Source organism: Vespa crabro, chromosome 12 (assembly GCF_910589235.1).
Source record: "Vespa crabro chromosome 12, iyVesCrab1.2, whole genome shotgun sequence".
Classification (NCBI taxonomy): domain Eukaryota; kingdom Metazoa; phylum Arthropoda; class Insecta; order Hymenoptera; family Vespidae; genus Vespa; species Vespa crabro.
In genome coordinates this window covers 6533151-6551866 of record NC_060966.1, presented here as the reverse complement: position 1 = coordinate 6551866, position 18716 = coordinate 6533151, and the positions used below count along the sequence as shown (strand labels likewise).

Genomic DNA, 18716 nt, shown 5'->3' with positions numbered 1-18716 from the left:
TAGATTAATCGAGTCTCCTCAAATATCTGACTATACGATTAAAGATATAAAAAAAGGGATCCCACAAGAAGGCGATATCAAGTAATTGTTATTAAAAATATTCTTTTAATTTTCTTAAACCTTTTTTTCCATTCACTTCAATAAGTAGCATGCTACGTAAGAAAGTATAAACTATCAACAAGTTTGTACATCATGATAGGCTTCTTACGATAGATAGATACATATACATATATATATATATATATATATATATATATATATATATATATATATATATACATATATGTACATATATGTATGCACATGTATATACAGAGAGAGAGAGAGAGAGAGACATCTACAGAACGTGTAGTTAACTGCATAAAGAGTATTTAGATAAATTCAATCTCAGTAAGAAGAAAAAAATAATAAATCCCTGTTATATCGTAACATACGTTGGTGCGGTCAAAACGCCGCAATTGTTATCCTTTTGCGCCATAAGTATGTAACCATCGTTACCCCAGTAATTTGACCATGAATTCTTTATCAGCCAATAAGCCTTTCCCTTCAATATACCATAGCCAACAGCTAGGACAGCGTGATCCAACTTGTCCTCCGTATTACCTAAATCATAAAGACTTAAGACTTAACGAAAGACTTATAACTTTTCAAAGTTAACGATAAAGAAGACTTACCGCACGCGGGTTCGTAATAGACACCATGCGAATAAAAGGAAAATGATTTGTGAGATGCGTCAATACCAACAGAAATTGGACCATGGTTCACTAAAGCTACCTTTAAAGCATCCACGCTTCCTGATGTGACATTAACGTATCCCGAGATCTTAGTCGCCATGGTAACATTGTTAACATGACAATATCCGTCCTAAAGGATATCGCAAAATGTTTTATTTACATTTCTGAAGGATAATTAACGACGGACGAAGAAGAAGATTTATTACGAGGATTCTTAAAACTACTTCTAGATTAGAGTTACTTCGGCAACTAAGTTCTTTCTCACCTGGCCTAAATAACCGCCATATTCATCTTCAGATGGTATTCCACCATGCTTCATGATCCATTGATAAGATCGAAAATCCTCACCGCCATCGCATCCGTTATTACCAAAGCCCCATGAACAGTCGATGAGCGCCTTGTGCGAATAGGGTAAAAAAGAACAAAAAAAAAAAAACAAAAAAAATGTAAATGTAAATGTTCGTTGACAACGGCCAACGGTAAAAATTCTTCTCTTCATCAAATTGATTATACCTGTTGAGATAAGCGTACTAATTTCCCATATCTCATATAATAAGCCCCCTCCACTGCACCGGTTGTGCCAAAACTCCAACAGGATCCGCAAACGGATTGATCTGCAATATAGGATGGATTTCTTCACATCATATCAAAGGTTTCGTCTTATTTTTATGAACGCTATCTCATCTATGCTTTTATACGTAGTGTCACCTTTAACTGGCGTCACAGCACCATACAGTCTCCAGTCTATACTCTCAGGAACATTAGCCATCTCCTGTTCAATATCATAAGGAAATGGTTCACCGCCATTGTAACCTTTTGTATACTGTTTACCACGCAAAGCTCTCATTTCAAGAGTAGAACGGTCGGCCAAATGATTCGCATCCAATTGATAGCCCAAATTCGCACGGTTGATCGAATGAATGAATCTGCAGCAAAATTTCACGTATCTTTCATTTAAAAATAGAAGAGAAAAGGGAGAAGAAAGAAGAAAAGAAAGAAAAAATAAACCTCATATTCTGTCGAAATAATTCCTTGCGATTAATATGTTCGGTTTCGTTGTTGTAACATTTTTTATGCGTTTTCTTAAACTTCCTAAATGCTACGTTTACGTGCTCATCGTAATTATGGACAAATTCCTGCATAGGATTGAACGTATATATATGGTTATCTCCAGGTCCGGGGAAACTAACGCATGTAGAATCTGGAATTATATATTATATATACAGAGATATTTCGATTAAATTCCGAGATTATTGATATTACGAGAAGGAAAGAGATAAGTACTTTCCGTAACTGTGAAGACGTCTGGACTGGGAACGTCGAAGGAGTACCAATCATAATCCAGATAATAATGATCATAATGGGAACCTAGCAAACTGTTGAAACCAATCATTTCGTATCTCACAGGTATGGGTTCCTTCTTTCGTGGCAGATATGGGGATTTCTATTAAAAGCAATTAAAAAAGCATTGAGAAAGAAACGAGGGAAAAATGTAGGTTACGCCATTATCATTACGCCTTCTTAATACCTTATAACGTATCCACAGTGTATATTTATTTTGTTTGTCACCAAAGTCTTCAACGAGCCTCCATTTTTCACACGACAAGCCATTTATTATTTCCTCTCCGATACACTGAGATATTAATTTTATATTATATTAGTATATCCCATATTAAACGATTCGTATAAATTGTTAATGACATAGGAATAATTGTATACCTCCATTCCGATTGTATCAGGAATGATACTTTGCGGATGAATTTTAAAATCACTAGTTCCATTTACTTGAAGGCACGTTTCTTCATTCAAGACAGATTCCGTGGTAATAGGTGCAACCTTGATACTAGAACCGTACAATCCTTTGTTGGCAAGTTGAAAGGTCTTAACCACCCCTGGAGAAATGAATTAAGATAGTTTTATATAAATCTAACGAACAAAGGCGACGTTAATAATAGGACGTAAAAGTTTGATCGATTACCTCCATAATAATCGATTCGACTGGATCCACTTTTTCCGTCGTACCATGCATAGAAAGGTTCGCGTATTTCGGCGTACGGGATATACAATGTACCTTTCGCGGTATAAGTTCTACTAAACGTTGGAGATTCTAAGTTTGCAGCATAAGACATACCTGAAGCGGTAATAAAACGACATTATTTGAAAGTAGAAACATTATAAATGGGGATACAATGGGGGGGGGGGGGGGGGCGTGTGAAATGATCTGTTGGAATGAAGCAATTAAACTTACTGCAAAACATTAGAATCGCAGCACATCTGCGAATGCCAATCATTGTTACTTGTCAGTCCTATAACAGAAATAATAGTTTTCGCGTGAGTTGATAATAAGTGTTATATCTATGTACTATGTCATCACTCGCGTACGCCTCTATCCATAATCTTAATACGAAATATACGACACGAAAGGACTTAATGCGATCTAACGAACTAGTTAAATAACGTTCGAACGTAACGAAACGTAACATTTATTATACTTATTGGCACACTTTATTGATAATATTTATCCATTATCTCTTTTGTTTTTCTACTTCAATAAGAATTATTATAAGCTTACCTTGAAACAAAGAAATAAATTGTTTTTCCCGAACTTTCGTTACTCTCGAAAAAAGCGTAATTCATTAGCTTCGGACTTGTTATCAATAATTCCTCTTCAGTTCTCTTTATAATTCGATTTCTCAATTGGACTTTGAACTTTGGAGATTTACAGTGGATTATGTATAATATAAAAGAGGCAAAGAAAGAAACAATAACAATTAATCCCCCCCCTCTCGCAGTCTCTCTATCTTGTTCGATTCAATTGACATATGCGCATCATCGTTAACCATATCGATAGCAGTACTACCAACCTTCTTATTCGATATCGAAAGTCCCCAAATGGGAATTTGGATATATAATTATAGATAGATAATTTTGGACAAAAATATTAGATATAATTATTATAACATTTATTATTTGCAATAGATCATAGATCAATGCCATTTAATGTTGCTGCTGGCATAAGGAACTTTCATTTCCTCGTCGGTACCTTTTTTATTTCTATGAGATTAGATGAACGCAATTATCACTAGATGCATCGTTGTCCGTGCGTCTTTTTTTGACGTTAACACGCGTTACACGCATTTTTCTGTTGCCTCGAGACTTAGTAGCCAAACGTGCTTTGCCAATAGTAGACAATTTTTACGGTATATCGAAGGATCATTAATGCGTTATAATCGTCAACGATGTCGTTGGTCTCTGATGCAAGACCACGCACGGATGCAACAGCAGATGTGATAAAGAAAAGGATAAATTTAGATATATTGGAAAAGATAGAAAGGGATCTTGACATAGACGATATAGTTTCTATTTCATTCTTAATGGTCAACGATTATGAGAATGTATTCTTAAAAATTTTCAAACTTTATTGCAAGGCCAAGAAATACAAAACGTCTGTGATAGCAGAAATTGTCAAAGATAATGAAGAAAATTGGGAGGAAAAATTATTAGAATCCATTTGTATTAGTGGGAATAGGAAAGTCATAAAAAAATTGGGACTACGGTATGAGGATTTGGAGAAAATTTACTTGCCAAAATGTAGGTTGTATACAAAAAAATTAAATCCTATTGCAAAATGTTTATACTTGTTATCTGAATCTTTATCCGTGGAAGAAACGAAAAAGTTATTGCGTTTTGTCAAAGAGGATAAAATCTTTCTTTCTATTATCAATGAGAATAAAAAGTATGAGCCGATACTCGAGGATATGGATCAATTGGAATTACATCTATTGTATTGGATGAACATTGGATATATCTCTATTTTTTCAGGTACATCCCCTTTGGATACTATTCTGATATTTCCTCAACTTACGGATATTATTTGTTTCTTTCCTTTCCTTTTCTTTTCTTTTCTTTTCTTTTGACCTGTCTTTGCATCTCATAGAAAACTAAAATTAATCTGCAGGCAAGGAAGGAAATTTAAAAAATTTGTTAAAACATTTGAAGGGCTTCGATAATATAGATTATGTGATAATGGAAGATTTAAAAGGGTGCAACAGGGATCAGAATATATCAAGCTTGAGTGCATCCGAAGAGGCACCTCGTACATTGGAAAATCAAACTAATGTCATAGAAATTGAAAAGAACATGCGTGAGATAAAAAAAGGATTGTGCGTTATTATAAATCAAATATACTTCTATGGGTCGCAGGTAGTATGAGAAATTTTGTTGGGAAACATCGTGTATAAATTAAAATTTCCCATATGTTATTAATTTCGTTATCGTTTAAAAAACACTGTAGTATGAAACGCGCCTTGGAACAAGCGCAGACGCCGATAAATTATCGAAAACATTCCGAGGACTTGGATTTACCGTTAGCGTCATTGATAATTTGACGAAGCACAAAATGCTTTCGCACATCAGGGATCTTTCCAAGCAGTTTGGATGCGATTATGACTGTATATTTTTATGCATATTAAGTCATGGCTGTGAAGGTAATCGTGCATCATAATATATGCCGTTACAATATAATAAGTATGCAACTTGACGATATTATTATATTTAAGGAGGTATCATCGCGGTCGACGAGAAAGAAGTATCCATTAGAAGTATTAGTAATGCTTTCTGCTGCTCCGAATTTAGTAAAATAATAAAGATAGTTATTATTCAAGCGTGTCAAGGAAAGGCAATAGGTGAATCTATAAATATATTCAATAGGATTTAACGAAGGAAGCACGGTATATATTTAATAATTTTATTATTCTTTTAGGTAAAGTTCTAAATCTCAATCCTTTGACAACGGACGGCTTAGACGAACTTGTTGAGACAATCGATATAACGGCACACGCGAACTTTTGCGTCTTTATGTCTACGCTGCAAGGTTTTGTTTCTATACGCGATAAACTAAGAGGTTATTTTTCCAAGGGACTTCATATATAAAACTCATCTTTCCAGCACTTTTTTTTTTCTCATTTTTTCCTTCTACCTAGGTTCGTGGTTCATTCAAGAATTGTGCAGTATACTTCAACGAAATGAAAGAAAAATAAGCTTTTTCGAGTTGGTAACGAAAGTTATCCAAACGATTCGAAATAAGCAAGGAACGATGGATGGCGATAGGGTTGCCCAGTTACCTGAATTATACATGTGTCGTTTAGATGCCGATTTTAAATTACCAAAGTACAATCCTTAAGAGAAACATGAGGAAATACGTCTGACCAATTAATACTTTGTATATATATATATATATATATATGATATAAATATATTTATATAATATATATCTTGCGCTACAGCTTTAGTCACCCATATGGTAATATATTATATAATATATTATATTAGGTTGAATAATTCACGCCGCGCTTAGGTTTTTCGTGGACGATCCCCTACTATATAGAGAGAAACACTTTGCACAAGGCGCTTTCGTTGTCTCTCACTTCGTTTTGCGTTGGTCCATCCACGTGCGTTTGATGGCGTGTTAGTTTACGTGTTATTGCCGGAAGAGGCGTCGCAACAGTCGCAACGCGCGTATGCGCGCAGCGCCCCCTTCGATATACTTCGCGCCGATAAATTCTCTACATTCTTAATTATCATTAATTACGACAAAATGGCATATAATATAAAGAAAGAAGAAAGGAAAAAAATCGATTAGGCAGTTTAGTACTTGTACATTATGTCTTGTGGATCGGTATTTTTTGACTTTGCAATTAAAATAGATTACGCGCCCACGGTCTACTTTTCTTCGGCGCACTTATGTCGCCAGAACCTTACCTGTACGTAGCTTCCTCCGTGTATACGAACAATTGATAAATCGTATGGATAATGAAAGAATTCACCTCTAGATTTATCTCGTACTAACTCGTAAATATTCTCGAACGTTAATATTTATAAAATTTGTATATCTATCAGTATTTGATAATATTTGATTTATAATTTTAATGGAGCATATCATGACTCCCGTAGTAGTAGGAAATTATGTCGGAAATGAGTTCGAAGAAATTGGAACGACTTACGAAGGAATGTTTGAAAAGAAAAACAGGAAAAAGTGAAGAAAAATGAACGTTAATCTATGTCTAACCGTGGACCGTCCATCGAGGTATGTAATATTTGGTAAATGGCTATTTTCTCTAAAAAGTGCCCGGTGTAAGGGACAAAAAGTATGTATTATTATTCGTACGATCTGATTTCAATGTACGTTCGGTGGACGATCAACTTTTTTTTATCTTTCAAAAGGAAAATAGGGATGTCGGGATGGGAAAGGTCAAGGAATTTGACGAAAGAGGCGAATAATGTTCTGTATTTTTACAGAGAGAGAGAGAGAGAGAGAGAGAGAGATAAAAATTGCCGTAGCAACAGTTTTACCCCAAGTCGATAATGCAGATGCATTGACGATAAGAAAACATTCGGATTTGTTTCGTTAATTGTTTATTTTATTATTTATTGACGAGTTAATACGTATTGTGCTCCTCCGTGTCGAGAGCAAGAATGCTTTTTAATGATGCGAAATGAGGTAATAACGTTTGAAATTATTCTTATCTCTTTTACTTTTCAATCGGCAATGATTTAATACGCAATACATCCATATTAATCTATATTAAATTATCGACATGGTTTTACATTAAAAGCGATAATTTCGAATTACTTTGTATTTCGAAGACAAAGCTTTTACGATTTGTTACGATTCTCCCGATCGTTATTTGCGAATCTATCGGTGATCATTCGAATGATAAAGAAATATATCAATTCGAAGCCAGACATTAGACTGAATCCAACGAATAAACCCAAAAGTCCGCCGAACGACGCTGAAATATTATCGATTAAGACGATTAAGACTCGTCGTAGATCTTTATTAATTCGATTTTATTAGTCATTGGTTCGCTGTTAGGTCAAAACTTACCGAACAAGTTACGCCAATTATAACGTACTCTTCGACGATACTGAATAGCTATCAAATCGCTGAAGAAGACGTGGATTATGCTTTGATTTTGGGATCCTTCGTGTTTCCTTGAAAAAGAAAAAAGGAAAAAACGCACACATATAAGCTTATTCTTACGGATAACGTACGTATAGGGAAATAATGAAAAATTCGACCGAGTCGATCGAATTGCAGTGAAAGTTGAAATCACCCAGTTTTCCTCAGATAACGAAATCCATCGAAAGAAATGTTAGTATCGAGAATCCCTTGGGAAACGTCTACTGGATATTGAAACAGGGTGCAATCGGGAATACATCCGCAAGGTCTCTCGTATATCTCGGCCAAGTTATCCTCGAGTATAGTTTCTTCCGTGCCTTGTCCGGGCCACGACGTATCGTACCAAGCTGCGAGAGATTTTTTTCATTACCCTTACTTTCGATCAATCAGAGAGACAAATCAGTGAGTTATCATCTGTTTTTCTTCCTTGCCATTACAATTATACCTACATCTGTATATCGACAAGCATTTAACGTCCTTCAAATTACAGACTCTGGCCTCTGAAACGTTCAAGTAGTATTATGGTATAAGAAAAAGATATTTTCTTGCAATCGAAGACATGCTGTCGTCGATATACTGACCGCTTGATGGAAAATAATATGGGATGCAATCGCACTTATTCCTAATGGTATTGGCACGGCATTCCGCCATGCAATTTATGTAAGAATATCTTACGGACGTTAATCTTCTGTAGTAAACGTTCTCATACTTTAGGATCTTATCTCCTTCGTCGCTAAAAACGCAATTTCTCGTTGAAATTGCGAGATCCTTAACGTCCAACGTCGCGTAAGTTTCTTCGGGCGAGACGCTAAGGAACGCTTGCTTGTTCAAATCGATCAGCTTGTCGTTCGCGTTGTGATCCGGATAATCGTACGGATAATGTACCAAGACCTTTTTGATAAATAATCACGTTTGATCGTAACGGAACGTTTTAGTTCGTTTTGAGATTTACCTTGACGCCGTAAGACCCGAGAATGGTCGCAAAATAATCCTCTGGATCAGGATTCACCTTTACCGTTAGACCAGTTTGATATCCACACGCTTGTATTTTTCTCGGCTTCGAGCTTGAACAAAAAAGGATATTATATATTAAGCGATTGATGCGTTCTTCTTTGGATCGAGAGATCCCTCGAGATATCGACTCGACCATTTTCATACTCGATCGAATTTTCGACGTCGCACGGCGAAACGTAATTGAAGCTGCAACAGATACCGTCCCTGGTTAATATCCGATTAAAAAATTCGTCGCACTCAAATGACACGTCGTTCCACTTGCACGATATTAGGAGATCGCTGCAGTTCTTTGTAACCTTGAAAATTTGATTATTTTTCTTTTTTTCCCGTTCTTACCTCTCTCTCTCTCTCTCATCGTTTTACCTTTTCCATTACCTCCCTTATCGTTAGCCCATTATCGTCAATAATATCTTGCAAACGAGTAAGGTTTTCCGTGACGTCGTGCTCGAACACACCAGGATCGAGCAATTCTAAAAGTAGTCGAAATTCTTGTACGAGAAACTCCTTGGACATATTCGACGGGTATGACCTAGGAAGCCGAGAAGCAGGGTATATACGACGATCGGTAACAGTGGTATAAGATGCGACGAGACAAGATAAATTAAATAAATACGTAAAATACGTCGTACGTGCGCTATCCTTATTATCTACTCACAACATGTCGACCAAGCCTCTCGTCAGATTGAGAGATATTCGATTGATATTGCAAATCGTTACGGCGGGAAACGGATAATTCCATATACCTCGATGAGTCGTCTCTATCACCGTGAGCGTTGGATGGGAAGCATAGTAATTCCAAGCGATCTTCATAAGGACGATCGCACAGCACAAGGAGCCGAGCAAGATGATCGCCCAAATTGTTCTAAAGGAACAACTTTTCCATCGTTCGTACAACTAACTAATATTATTTTATATGTGCTCGATGAGATGTAATAAAAGGAAAGAATCGATCGAATATGGAATGACGATTAATGGTAGTATAGTGTTTGGTAAATTGTTAATTAAAGAGAGTGTCGTACCGTTCGATTTTCGAACGTTGAGATTGTGCGACGTACTTGTACCCATGGAGTCCTGTCGCGAGACAAAATTCTCGAGCTTGATTCTTAAAAACGTTCCAGGATATTTTCTTTGACCCGGAAGAATCCCTTGTGCCATTTTTCCTTTGCAATCTTCTCATATTCCAAATGCAGACAATTTCCTTTCTTTTTTTTGTTGTCTTCTCTTCGGTTGATTAAAAACTTTATTCCCTTTCCTCTTGTTAATGGAAAACGCGTAGACGTTAACTGAGCGGCACTTAAAGCGGAATGTCGTGCGTCTGCGACGGCCACCTCGTACGACTATAAAATATTCATTCAATGTTTTTCATCGATTCTGCTCGTCGACGCGATAAATCCAACCTAACCGATTACATTCGATATGCAAATGGTAAGGGCATCGATCGGGCGAAATAGTACGTGTGTGTCGTATAAAAGTGTAGTACGCAAACCTAGAGAGAGCCTTCCTTCTGGCGACCTTGGCATTAGATACCACGATAATTCCCTTTCTATTAATATTCTTGCTTTTGCCGATTGAAATGAAAATTATGATTACTTTATGGGATCCCCCTGATAAGACATAGCGAAGGAGAATAGATCGGGATGAAAAGAAGGCACACGCATCTCTCTTGACTCGAAAGTGCTCGCATGTGTATATATATATATATATATATATAGTTATGGATACGTCCAAATGGAATATTTGGCCACTCGTCGTTCTGGTCCTCCGATCCTTCGAAATTAAATGCTCTCTCGATCCGACCGCGACGCCAGGAAGACAGCCCAGATATTGAAAGTCGAAACGTAGGATACTCTGCAGCCGTTTCGTAGATTCCCTTTCTCTCTGTCTATCGTTCACTCGAGTACTGTCTCTCGGCCGAGTGACTCGGTTGTTCGGATATTAAACTTTGAAGATGCCGCTTCTCACCGCTCTACCGTGTCTGACTCAGCGAGTGTCATTAATAACTTTGAGGAGATAGATAAAGTGTTAAACACCGTGAACCGTGTGCTCGAGCACACGTCATTACCCTGACTATTAAAGGGCTCCGATGCTAATGCAGCTCGCGAATCCGTAGCTAGAGAATACCGTCACGTATCGCACCTTAAAACGATCGTTTTCTCTTCCGGACGGAGGATAAACGTAACTCGGATTGCGATCGCTGGCGTGGATCGATACGCTGCGATTGAGATAGACGTAGTAACAGGTAATGTAGCGTTCCTTCTCTCTCTCTCTCTCTCTCTCTCTCTCTCTCTCTCTGCCCCCGTGTAAACGATATCGATATAATCCAATATTAGGGCGATATCGCGGCGGCACGAATTCAACGAGCCGAGGAACTTTCGTTACGCGACGAGAGGGTGGCCGCGTGCGACGTTTTAAATCGGGGCCGGGGATGGGAAAGGGGCGAAAACTGGTATTTGATATCAGCCACCCTAACGATTCTCGGAGACACTTGAACGAAGCGACGCTTCGACTTTGAGCTGCGGGGAAAGGATGAAGAAGAAGAAGAAGAAGGAAATTAATGGAGAGAAATTCGAATCGACTCTAAATCGCTTCCAATAATATGAAATGATATCGATCGTATATCGCTTAAGAACTAAGGGACTAGGCGTTGATCTAAGAGAAATCTAGGTTTAAACTACTAGTCGCAAAAGTGAAGGAATAACTGCGAGGAGTTGTCTCAGGGAGTTCGGTCTTTAAACGCAAGTATAGTGGGGTAATTTTAATTATGAGATAGTTCATCCAGCCTTCTCGTATAGGGAAAATTACTGATCGCTGGGTCGGACTTGGTGGATGGGGTAACAATGTATTATGCGTTCACCCTGTCAGCCCCTCGTGCTAACCGCAAACCCCTTCTATTCATCCCCAACAATTCGTTAACTGCTATCGAATTGACTTCTACGGCACGGTTGGTTTAGAGCGCACGCTCGTTAAACCTTCTCCGTTTCGGCCTTTCCAGGCGTTTCTACGTTCGTGTCCTCTTTTTCCATATTCATCCTTGTTTTTTATTTATTATACCTTGTCAGGATTTCGAAACGAAAGCGCTCTCTTATCATCGGAATCGGGAGAACGCGTGGCAATTTGTCAAACTTTCGGAAAAAGTCTAGCCGAGGGGTTCGCGCCTCCGATGGAATTGTTTAAAACTAGCACGTTTCACGGGTTCTCAAGGAAAAGATGGATATTATAAATAGGAGGTTATAAGGATAGTATTCGTCTATATAGGATCTGTATTTAGGAGGGAGAGATTGCATTATGGGGACGACGTATTTCGCGGCACATTGAGTCGACGGACTTTAAAATACATCCGTTCTCAAAGGAAAACGGATCCAAGCTCTCTCGTCGGTTCGAACGCGATCGCGAAAATTCCTTTTCGCATACGACATTCGTTTGATACAACCCTTAGATCATTGTTATCCGTTATTATTATTATTATTATTATTATTATTTTGTTTTCTTAAAAAGGATAACTTTTAAGAAGCTGACAATCGGAATAGAATTCTATTATCATTGGTTCCGAAGTTGCTTATACGACGTTTCGGTCGTACAATCTTTTTCTGGAATTTTAGGTCTACTTGGTAAGCCGTCATTCTCCTTTTTTTCTTTCTTCCTTTTCTCTTTCTTTTCCTCCTCTTCTTCCACGAGGCTCTTTCCTTTTGGAAGACTCGTCTTATCCTTTGGCATGTGCACGTCGCCGTACGTCGATTCGTAAAAGAAGGGAAGCACATAGTAGAAGGGAAGTACATACGGAGCATATAGGGGTTTGCAAGCGGGGAGAGATTTTATGGGGGCTCCGAGTATATTTCCTGATTGAGCGAACTAATCCACGCAAAGGAGGTTTTATCGTTGAGGTATACCTAATCGAAGGGGCTCTGAGTGATCGTCCTCGTGTCCTGCCTCCTAGCATCTTCGATCGGCACCGATACTTTCCGTGACACGACAAAATATTCCGCACAAAAATTCACTCGTCGCGAACTTGAAAGTTGCAATTATTTTTCATCGTTGTTGTATAAGAAGAGAACGATCGAAGCTTATCATCCACACAACTCGAGTAATAGACAGAGAGAGAGAGAGAGAGAGAGAGAGAGAGAGAGAGAGAGAGGAAGCAGCAATGAAGCAGCTTTGCTGGGAAGAATGAGAGAGGAAACTTTGGAATCCCTCGTTAGGGCGATATTTACGAGAACGTATCAGAGCGTAGGTATCACGAGTAGGTACGAATACCTTCAAGCGAGTTCATCGAAATCGTTTTCCTCCTGATCGCTGGGCCTTGTCTACGGCGTTGTTTACGATAAACGTAAACCCATCCTCCTGATATCGTTTCTATCCTTTTTTTTCGATTCGACAACAGAACGACAAAGGAAAAGAGAAGGAAAGAAAATATCTTTCGCAAAATGGAGTCTTTTCTTCTTTCCTTTCTTTCTTCCTTGCTCGAAACTTCGCAACTCGCAACCTTGAATTCGAAACACGGTCTGGGCGGTCCTCCGATGCTTTTAATCGTAACATTTAAGCTGGGCCAGTGACGCGAGCCGAATCGAAACTTTACTCCCACGGAGAGGATGGACCCGTGCACGCTTTTATCGTCCCTACGATAGTTTCGCTATTCTGATCTGCTTGTGTTTATAGTGATTGGGGTAGAGGAAGAAATGGTGAGAGGGTTGGAGTTTTTCGATATTTCTTTCTGTTTTTCCGATGTAACTCTGAACGAAGAAGAGAAAAAAAGAAAGCACACAAAAAATGAAGTGAATGGAAGGACGAAAGAATCGTTCCGATCTATCGCTTTAGACTCTGCTTTAACAATCGTGCGACTTGTGAATATCGGCGTTCGTGTTTGCTTGCTACGGAGGTACGTTAAAAAGAAGAAAGTAGTCACGGCAAACGTATGGTCAGCCTGAATCTGGTTAATGTGTGGACATACAGAAAGGAGGAGAGAGAGGGAGAGAGAGAGAGAGAGAGAGAGCGTGTTCACGAACCGCGTCGGGATCGAAGAAATGAATATTCAACGGTAAACACCGCTTACGCTTGTAAAGGGTTCCATACGAAGATGTAAGCGGAGATAGAGGATAGAGAGCGAGAACGAGAGAGAAAAGTCGACTCATCTCCCTCTACTATCTCCATCCCATTCTCTCTCTCTCTCTCTCTCTCCCCCCCCCCCCCACACACACACACACCCTCACCCCTCTTTCCTTTAAAACAGGGAGACGAGAGAGAGAGCTCGTGACTTGTGCAGATATAAACGCCCTCTCTGTACCTCTCTTGGTCTCGTGCAAGCTGAGAGAAACGTTGTTTACGATATTACATCTATAATACCGGTCAAGTGGGCAACGTCCAGGCGTGGTGTAATCTCCTCTGCAGCAGAATCTCGTTCCTGGGCAGATACAGCACGTTGACTCTTTTGGAATTATGATAATGTGCTACTACTAGGCTTTCTAAACTGGGAAACTATCATTCTCTCTTTATTCCTCTCGTTAACAATAAGTACGCAATACTAGAGCGTAAGTAACCGGTAGTTTTGTTATTTATTACGACATTAGATGGTAGAAATACTTATTCTCTGATAAATTTCGAAAGGAACATGGGAAACATTAGAGAGCCACGAAGAATCAGAATTATGATATCGGGAATAGTCCTTTGACCATCCCCTTTTTCCTCGTTCCTATAAGTTAACTGTAATTAATGCAAGCAACATCCTTCGAGATAGCTACTCGTGTCTACTGCAGAATCCAAAGGACATAGTAGGAACCGTAGAACAACGTTCTATTCGGCTAAGGGGAAAAGAACTGCCTGTTTTGATTCTGGACGTTATAGGAAAGACATATATCACTTGGTCCACCCCATTGCCATAGATGGCAGTAGTTAGGGGTGGCGATGCCGGGTAAGGGCCGCTGGACGCGACTCGATTTATTGCTTCGTTCGATATATATGATTATTTAAATCTCATTCGAGTTCTACGTCGTCGTCGTCGTCGTCGACGTAGAAATGCCATTCCTTCGATTTGTCCATTTCTTCTTTTGTTACTTTTACGAAAGGACGAGGATTCATATTTTTATCTCATCTATTCGCATCGTTTTTTCTTTCTCGAGGAGTTGGTTACGTTGTCCAACTCGGGGAACGTTAACGAGCACGAAAAGAAAAAAAAAAGACAAGAAAAGAAATGTGTGTGTATATATATGTGCATACGCATATGTGATCCTTTTATCGAGAAAAGAGAATGGGCAAAGAAAGAACGTAGCTAGAGTGAATTTGGCAGGAGTAACACAGGAGGAATACGAAAATCGTCTCGATGGATCATTCGCAAAGGATATGTAGCGGTATGTGTAAGTGCCGCACGCAAACGCGTACGCCGAGTTATAGACGGAAATACGCTCGCGAGTGTTGTTCAAAAATATTCGAAGCACACGGCGCATTTCACGCCTAATTTCGCCCAAATTCGCCGTCGAATATTCCACTCGTGGTTCTCCTTTTCGATCTCATGCGAGCCACGTGCCATTTATCTCGCGGAAAAGACGTTAGACGTAGAACGTATCCACGTTTATCTAGTAGACGCTGCGATTCTCTCGCAGCGCGAATTCATTTTATTATCCGTTTCGAACGACAGCCGCAATCGCTCGCGTATAACTGGAGGAAGACGTTCGCGATCAAACATTTTCGAACATTTCGAACGATATTATCCAAATTTCTAAAGGATCTACGAGAAATATTCTCTTATCGTATCCCTTTCTTTTCGTTTTCTTTTTGTTTTTTCTCTTTCGACTTGGATACGTTACAAATTTAGAGACAATTTCAGAGACAAATTTAAAAGACAAAGAAAGATAAAAATGCGAACGAACCTCTTTCAGATTAATTACTAAAAGCTTCTGAAAAAAAGAGGAGAAATCTAGCTACCCTAGTATTTCTTTCTTCTCTTCCTCCTAGTGGACGAAGAGAACGCGCGAGCGCACACACGCTCGCAGAAATTCATTAGGGGTATCTGATATTTCTGGTGGGTGCTTCGCGCCGAAATAAATCATAGCGAGTAGAGAAGCGAGAGAGAGAGAGAGAGAGAGCGTATCGGTTAGCTTTCTCGTTGCACGCGCGATCCATTCGTTTATCTTCGATCTCGCATAAGAGAGAGAGAGAGAGAGAGAGAGAGAGAGAGAGAGGAATGGGTGGGCTAAACGATCGAACGTGATCCGAGCTTAAAGCGTTCGCGGACATGGAGAAAATCTCGTTACGGATTCGACCATCCTTTCTTCGTCCTCCTCTAGGAGAGTGTCCCTTGCACGAAGACGCAACCTATACACGCGTACGAGATAGTCGGAAAGTTGGAAGGAGCTTTGCTCTGTCTCAAGGATATCGGATCGGCTCAATCTTAGGAGGCATATTCGTGATCGTCGAAGCGTGTTAGAAAGCGTCTTACCAGTTGGGTACCTATGCGTACCAGAAGATTGAAATTAATTTCTGGATATTGGACGATTGAAAACTCCTGCCTCTTGCGATGACCATCCTCGAATATCTCGATACGAAGATTACCAAGAGAGATAGCAGCCGCTTCTCGAATATCTCTTGGAGAGATATAGGGGATTTGAATATCACCACCCCTTTCCTCGAGAAGCTGTTCCACTTTGGAACACGAGATATCCTTTCGTCCTTTGAAGAGTTTCGGCCCTTTGAGCTGTACATAGATTTCGAACGGTTGGATCCCGTCAAATCCTTTTTCCTATAGGTAATAGTGCACTCGATAAATCGATGGATTTTCATAGATATTCTCGCGCATCGAAATCCTCGAGGCCACGTCGTACTACTCCAATGTCGTGCGAGTTATTCATACATTACCGAATTGAAATTAATTTCAGGGCGGGACGCGGCGCGGCGCGGCGTAAATCAAAAGCGTTCCGCTCTATAACGTAGGGTAGGCCCTAAATCACGTCGCGGTAATTGCTGCGGTAATCCGCTCGGCCCTGTACCGTTGTTATCCGCGCACCGGAACCAACGCTTAACGAAGAACGTATATCGAACGGGACGCGATTTCGTTTCACCGAGGAAAGGAAGCCGAGTGGAATTTTCTTTTTAGCGAGGATTAAAAAAAAAAGGCCTGAAAGGGAGGAACTCTAAAGAACGGGGGATGGGCGGAGGGGGAGGTAAAGGTAGCGCGCAAAGGAAAGAAAAGAAACGTTAGAAATAAAGGGAAAGGAGGAGGAGGAGGAGAGGAAAGGAAGAAAGAAAAAACATTACGCGAAAAGCACCCCTTAGCGAGCGACCGAGCAAAGGAATACATTTTCTCTCGGCTCTTTTTTTCTTTTCTCTACACTTCTCTCGTGACGCTCGCGCACGAGAGTATAAGAGGGAAACGCTTATTACTCTCTCTTAGGTTAACAAGGAAAAGGTAAAATTCTGTGCTAGAGGCACGTCAAGGAACAATTCGTACGAATCCACGACGTTCGTAGAAGGCCGTCGAGTCGATGCTCGGGTCAGTTTAAAGAACCCATGTATACGTACGTTGGATACATACGTATGCGGATATATAACTTTTTTTTTCTCTTTTCTTCTTTCGCGCTTGAGAATAAAAGGGACCGCGTCACCCCCGTTCGGCAACAAGGCTAATTTATCCGCAAAGACCCCTCTCCGGATCGAGATCACGTATGCTATTCTCGCCCCCGGGCACGATCTTCCTTGGAATTTCACGCATACTCTTTTCGAATTCACGTGCGATTTTCTTCTAGTTGCCGAGGCAGCTAGACAAAACTATATCCTACGTACCACCTACGTCTGATCGTGTATTTTTGCGCGAAAGGAGATAAAAAGTGGGTGCGTAGCCGAGAACGTGTCTCTCTCGGTCAGAAGATTGCACTCGAGTAACGGCTACGAGGAACTCGGATGGAGAGCTCGACTCTTGGGGCTCGACGCGAGAGGGAGGATACCGTGTCAGACGGTATAGAGGACGTATAGACGCTTTTCGCCTATAGAGGCGAAAGTACCGAGAAAGAGAGAAATAGAGAAGGAGAAGAAAGGAGCGTGGCTAGTGATTGGATTACAGTCAGGGAGTCCCCGTGGACTCGCCAAATGACCGGGACAAATTGCCCCTCGCCTTCGGGAATACTTATATATCCAACGGCGATCGAGCGTGTCTCTTTTTGCTTTCTCTCTTTTCGTCTTTCTTCTCGTATCACCGATAAAAGAAGCTCCCTCTCTCTCTCTCTCTCTCTCTCTCTCTCTCTCTCTCTCTCTCTCTCTCTCTCTCTCTCTTCGACAACGAAGCAATTGTATATTATAGATAATGTAGAACGTGAATTAATCTGGAATCGAGTGATTTCTAATACTCGTTCGATCGACATCCACGCGCCGATTCTCCTTCTCTATCTTTCGAAAAGGTACCTTATCCGATCCACCCTCTTTCTCTCCGCGCGACATGATAACCGGGCGTTCACCCCTCTCCTTCCCCTCCCCCTCCCCCCGCCCATTGTTTATAGTCTCTCAGGATCGTAAATTCTGCCGTTGGTAAGTTAGGCGTTACACCGCGCGGCTCGAATTCGAAACGATCGAGGAAAAAGAGGTTGGCTCGCTCACTGGTAAGGTCACTTAGGGATCTGGATACGATGGGTTGCATCGTCTTGCTGTTGCACCCCGTGCATTCGTAAAAAGGGGATTCGTAAAAAGAGAAGGAAGGACGGACGGACTTGGTAACGACTCTCTCAGGGGCTCTGTGAGTGCTCTGCGTTTCGACGAAGCGCTGTCGTCGTCGAAACGCTGTCGACTCGAGCGCGTTACATGGCTCGCTCTCTCAGGACATGTAGAAAAACAAAAAAAAAAAGAAAAAGAGACGTTGAACGAATCCTCGACGATCGCGCACCCACTTTTCTCGTGATTTCTCCGTCAATTTTTTACTCCGACAATGAGTCACATCTTTTGTATCTATTACACACGTCTATCATATAGATTACGTACTCGAGGGACGTTGAATATTCGAGGTGAAGGAAATGTTTCTTTCACGTACGCGCACG

At 40.2% G+C, this 18716-nt stretch overlaps 3 protein-coding genes across 3 annotated transcripts; 1 reads left to right on the top strand and 2 right to left on the bottom strand.

Moving 5' to 3' along the window:
* Positions 1-85: 85 nt before the first annotated feature.
* On the bottom strand, positions 86-3502 carry LOC124428413 (digestive cysteine proteinase 1). The gene is made up of 12 exons (XM_046972382.1): positions 3307-3502; positions 2983-3040; positions 2713-2865; positions 2454-2626; positions 2263-2367; positions 2019-2178; positions 1743-1935; positions 1443-1660; positions 1248-1348; positions 1000-1131; positions 675-864; positions 86-603 (listed from the first exon to the last, which is right to left on the bottom strand). The coding sequence occupies exons 2-12, from the start codon at positions 3023-3025 to the stop codon at positions 419-421; spliced, it is 1653 nt and encodes a 550-aa protein (XP_046828338.1). The 5' UTR covers positions 3026-3040; positions 3307-3502; the 3' UTR covers positions 86-418.
* A 190-nt stretch (positions 3503-3692) lies between these two features.
* LOC124428417 (caspase-8) lies at positions 3693-6004 on the top strand. Its single transcript, XM_046972396.1, has 6 exons — positions 3693-4556; positions 4693-4937; positions 5029-5221; positions 5294-5419; positions 5497-5637; positions 5717-6004. The coding sequence occupies exons 1-6, from the start codon at positions 3974-3976 to the stop codon at positions 5914-5916; spliced, it is 1488 nt and encodes a 495-aa protein (XP_046828352.1). The 5' UTR covers positions 3693-3973; the 3' UTR covers positions 5917-6004.
* An 863-nt stretch (positions 6005-6867) lies between these two features.
* LOC124428414 (sodium channel protein Nach-like) lies at positions 6868-15379 on the bottom strand. Its single transcript, XM_046972383.1, has 10 exons — positions 9729-15379; positions 9365-9571; positions 9073-9238; positions 8854-9005; positions 8648-8759; positions 8277-8586; positions 8145-8195; positions 7850-8042; positions 7621-7727; positions 6868-7525 (listed from the first exon to the last, which is right to left on the bottom strand). Exons 1-10 carry the CDS (start codon positions 9884-9886, stop codon positions 7389-7391), a joined length of 1593 nt encoding a protein of 530 aa, XP_046828339.1. The 5' UTR covers positions 9887-15379; the 3' UTR covers positions 6868-7388.
* Between the last annotated feature and the right edge of the window lie 3337 nt (positions 15380-18716).

Bases quoted from the DNA above. Each gene is read 5' to 3' on its own strand.
- LOC124428413 (XM_046972382.1), bottom strand. From the start codon at position 3,025: ATGATTGGCATTCGCAGATGTGCTGCGATTCTAATGTTTTGCA. The intron at 1,936-2,018 runs GTACTTATCTCT...ATATAATTCCAG, and splicing joins CGTCTTCACAGTTACGGAAA to ATTCTACATGCGTTAGTTTC. The intron at 1,661-1,742 runs GTTTATTTTTTC...ATTTTGCTGCAG, and splicing joins TTATTTCGACAGAATATGAG to ATTCATTCATTCGATCAACC.
- LOC124428417 (XM_046972396.1), top strand. From the start codon at position 3,974: ATGTCGTTGGTCTCTGATGCAAGACCACGCACGGATGCAACAGCAGAT. The intron at 4,557-4,692 runs GTACATCCCCTT...ATTAATCTGCAG, and splicing joins ATATATCTCTATTTTTTCAG to GCAAGGAAGGAAATTTAAAA. The intron at 4,938-5,028 runs GTAGTATGAGAA...AAAACACTGTAG, and splicing joins TATACTTCTATGGGTCGCAG to TATGAAACGCGCCTTGGAAC.
- LOC124428414 (XM_046972383.1), bottom strand. From the start codon at position 9,886: ATGAGAAGATTGCAAAGGAAAAATGGCACAAGGGATTCTTCCGGGTCA. The intron at 9,006-9,072 runs GTAAAACGATGA...CAAATTTTCAAG, and splicing joins TAAGGGAGGTAATGGAAAAG to GTTACAAAGAACTGCAGCGA. The intron at 8,760-8,853 runs GTATGAAAATGG...TTTTTGTTCAAG, and splicing joins GACGTCGAAAATTCGATCGA to CTCGAAGCCGAGAAAAATAC.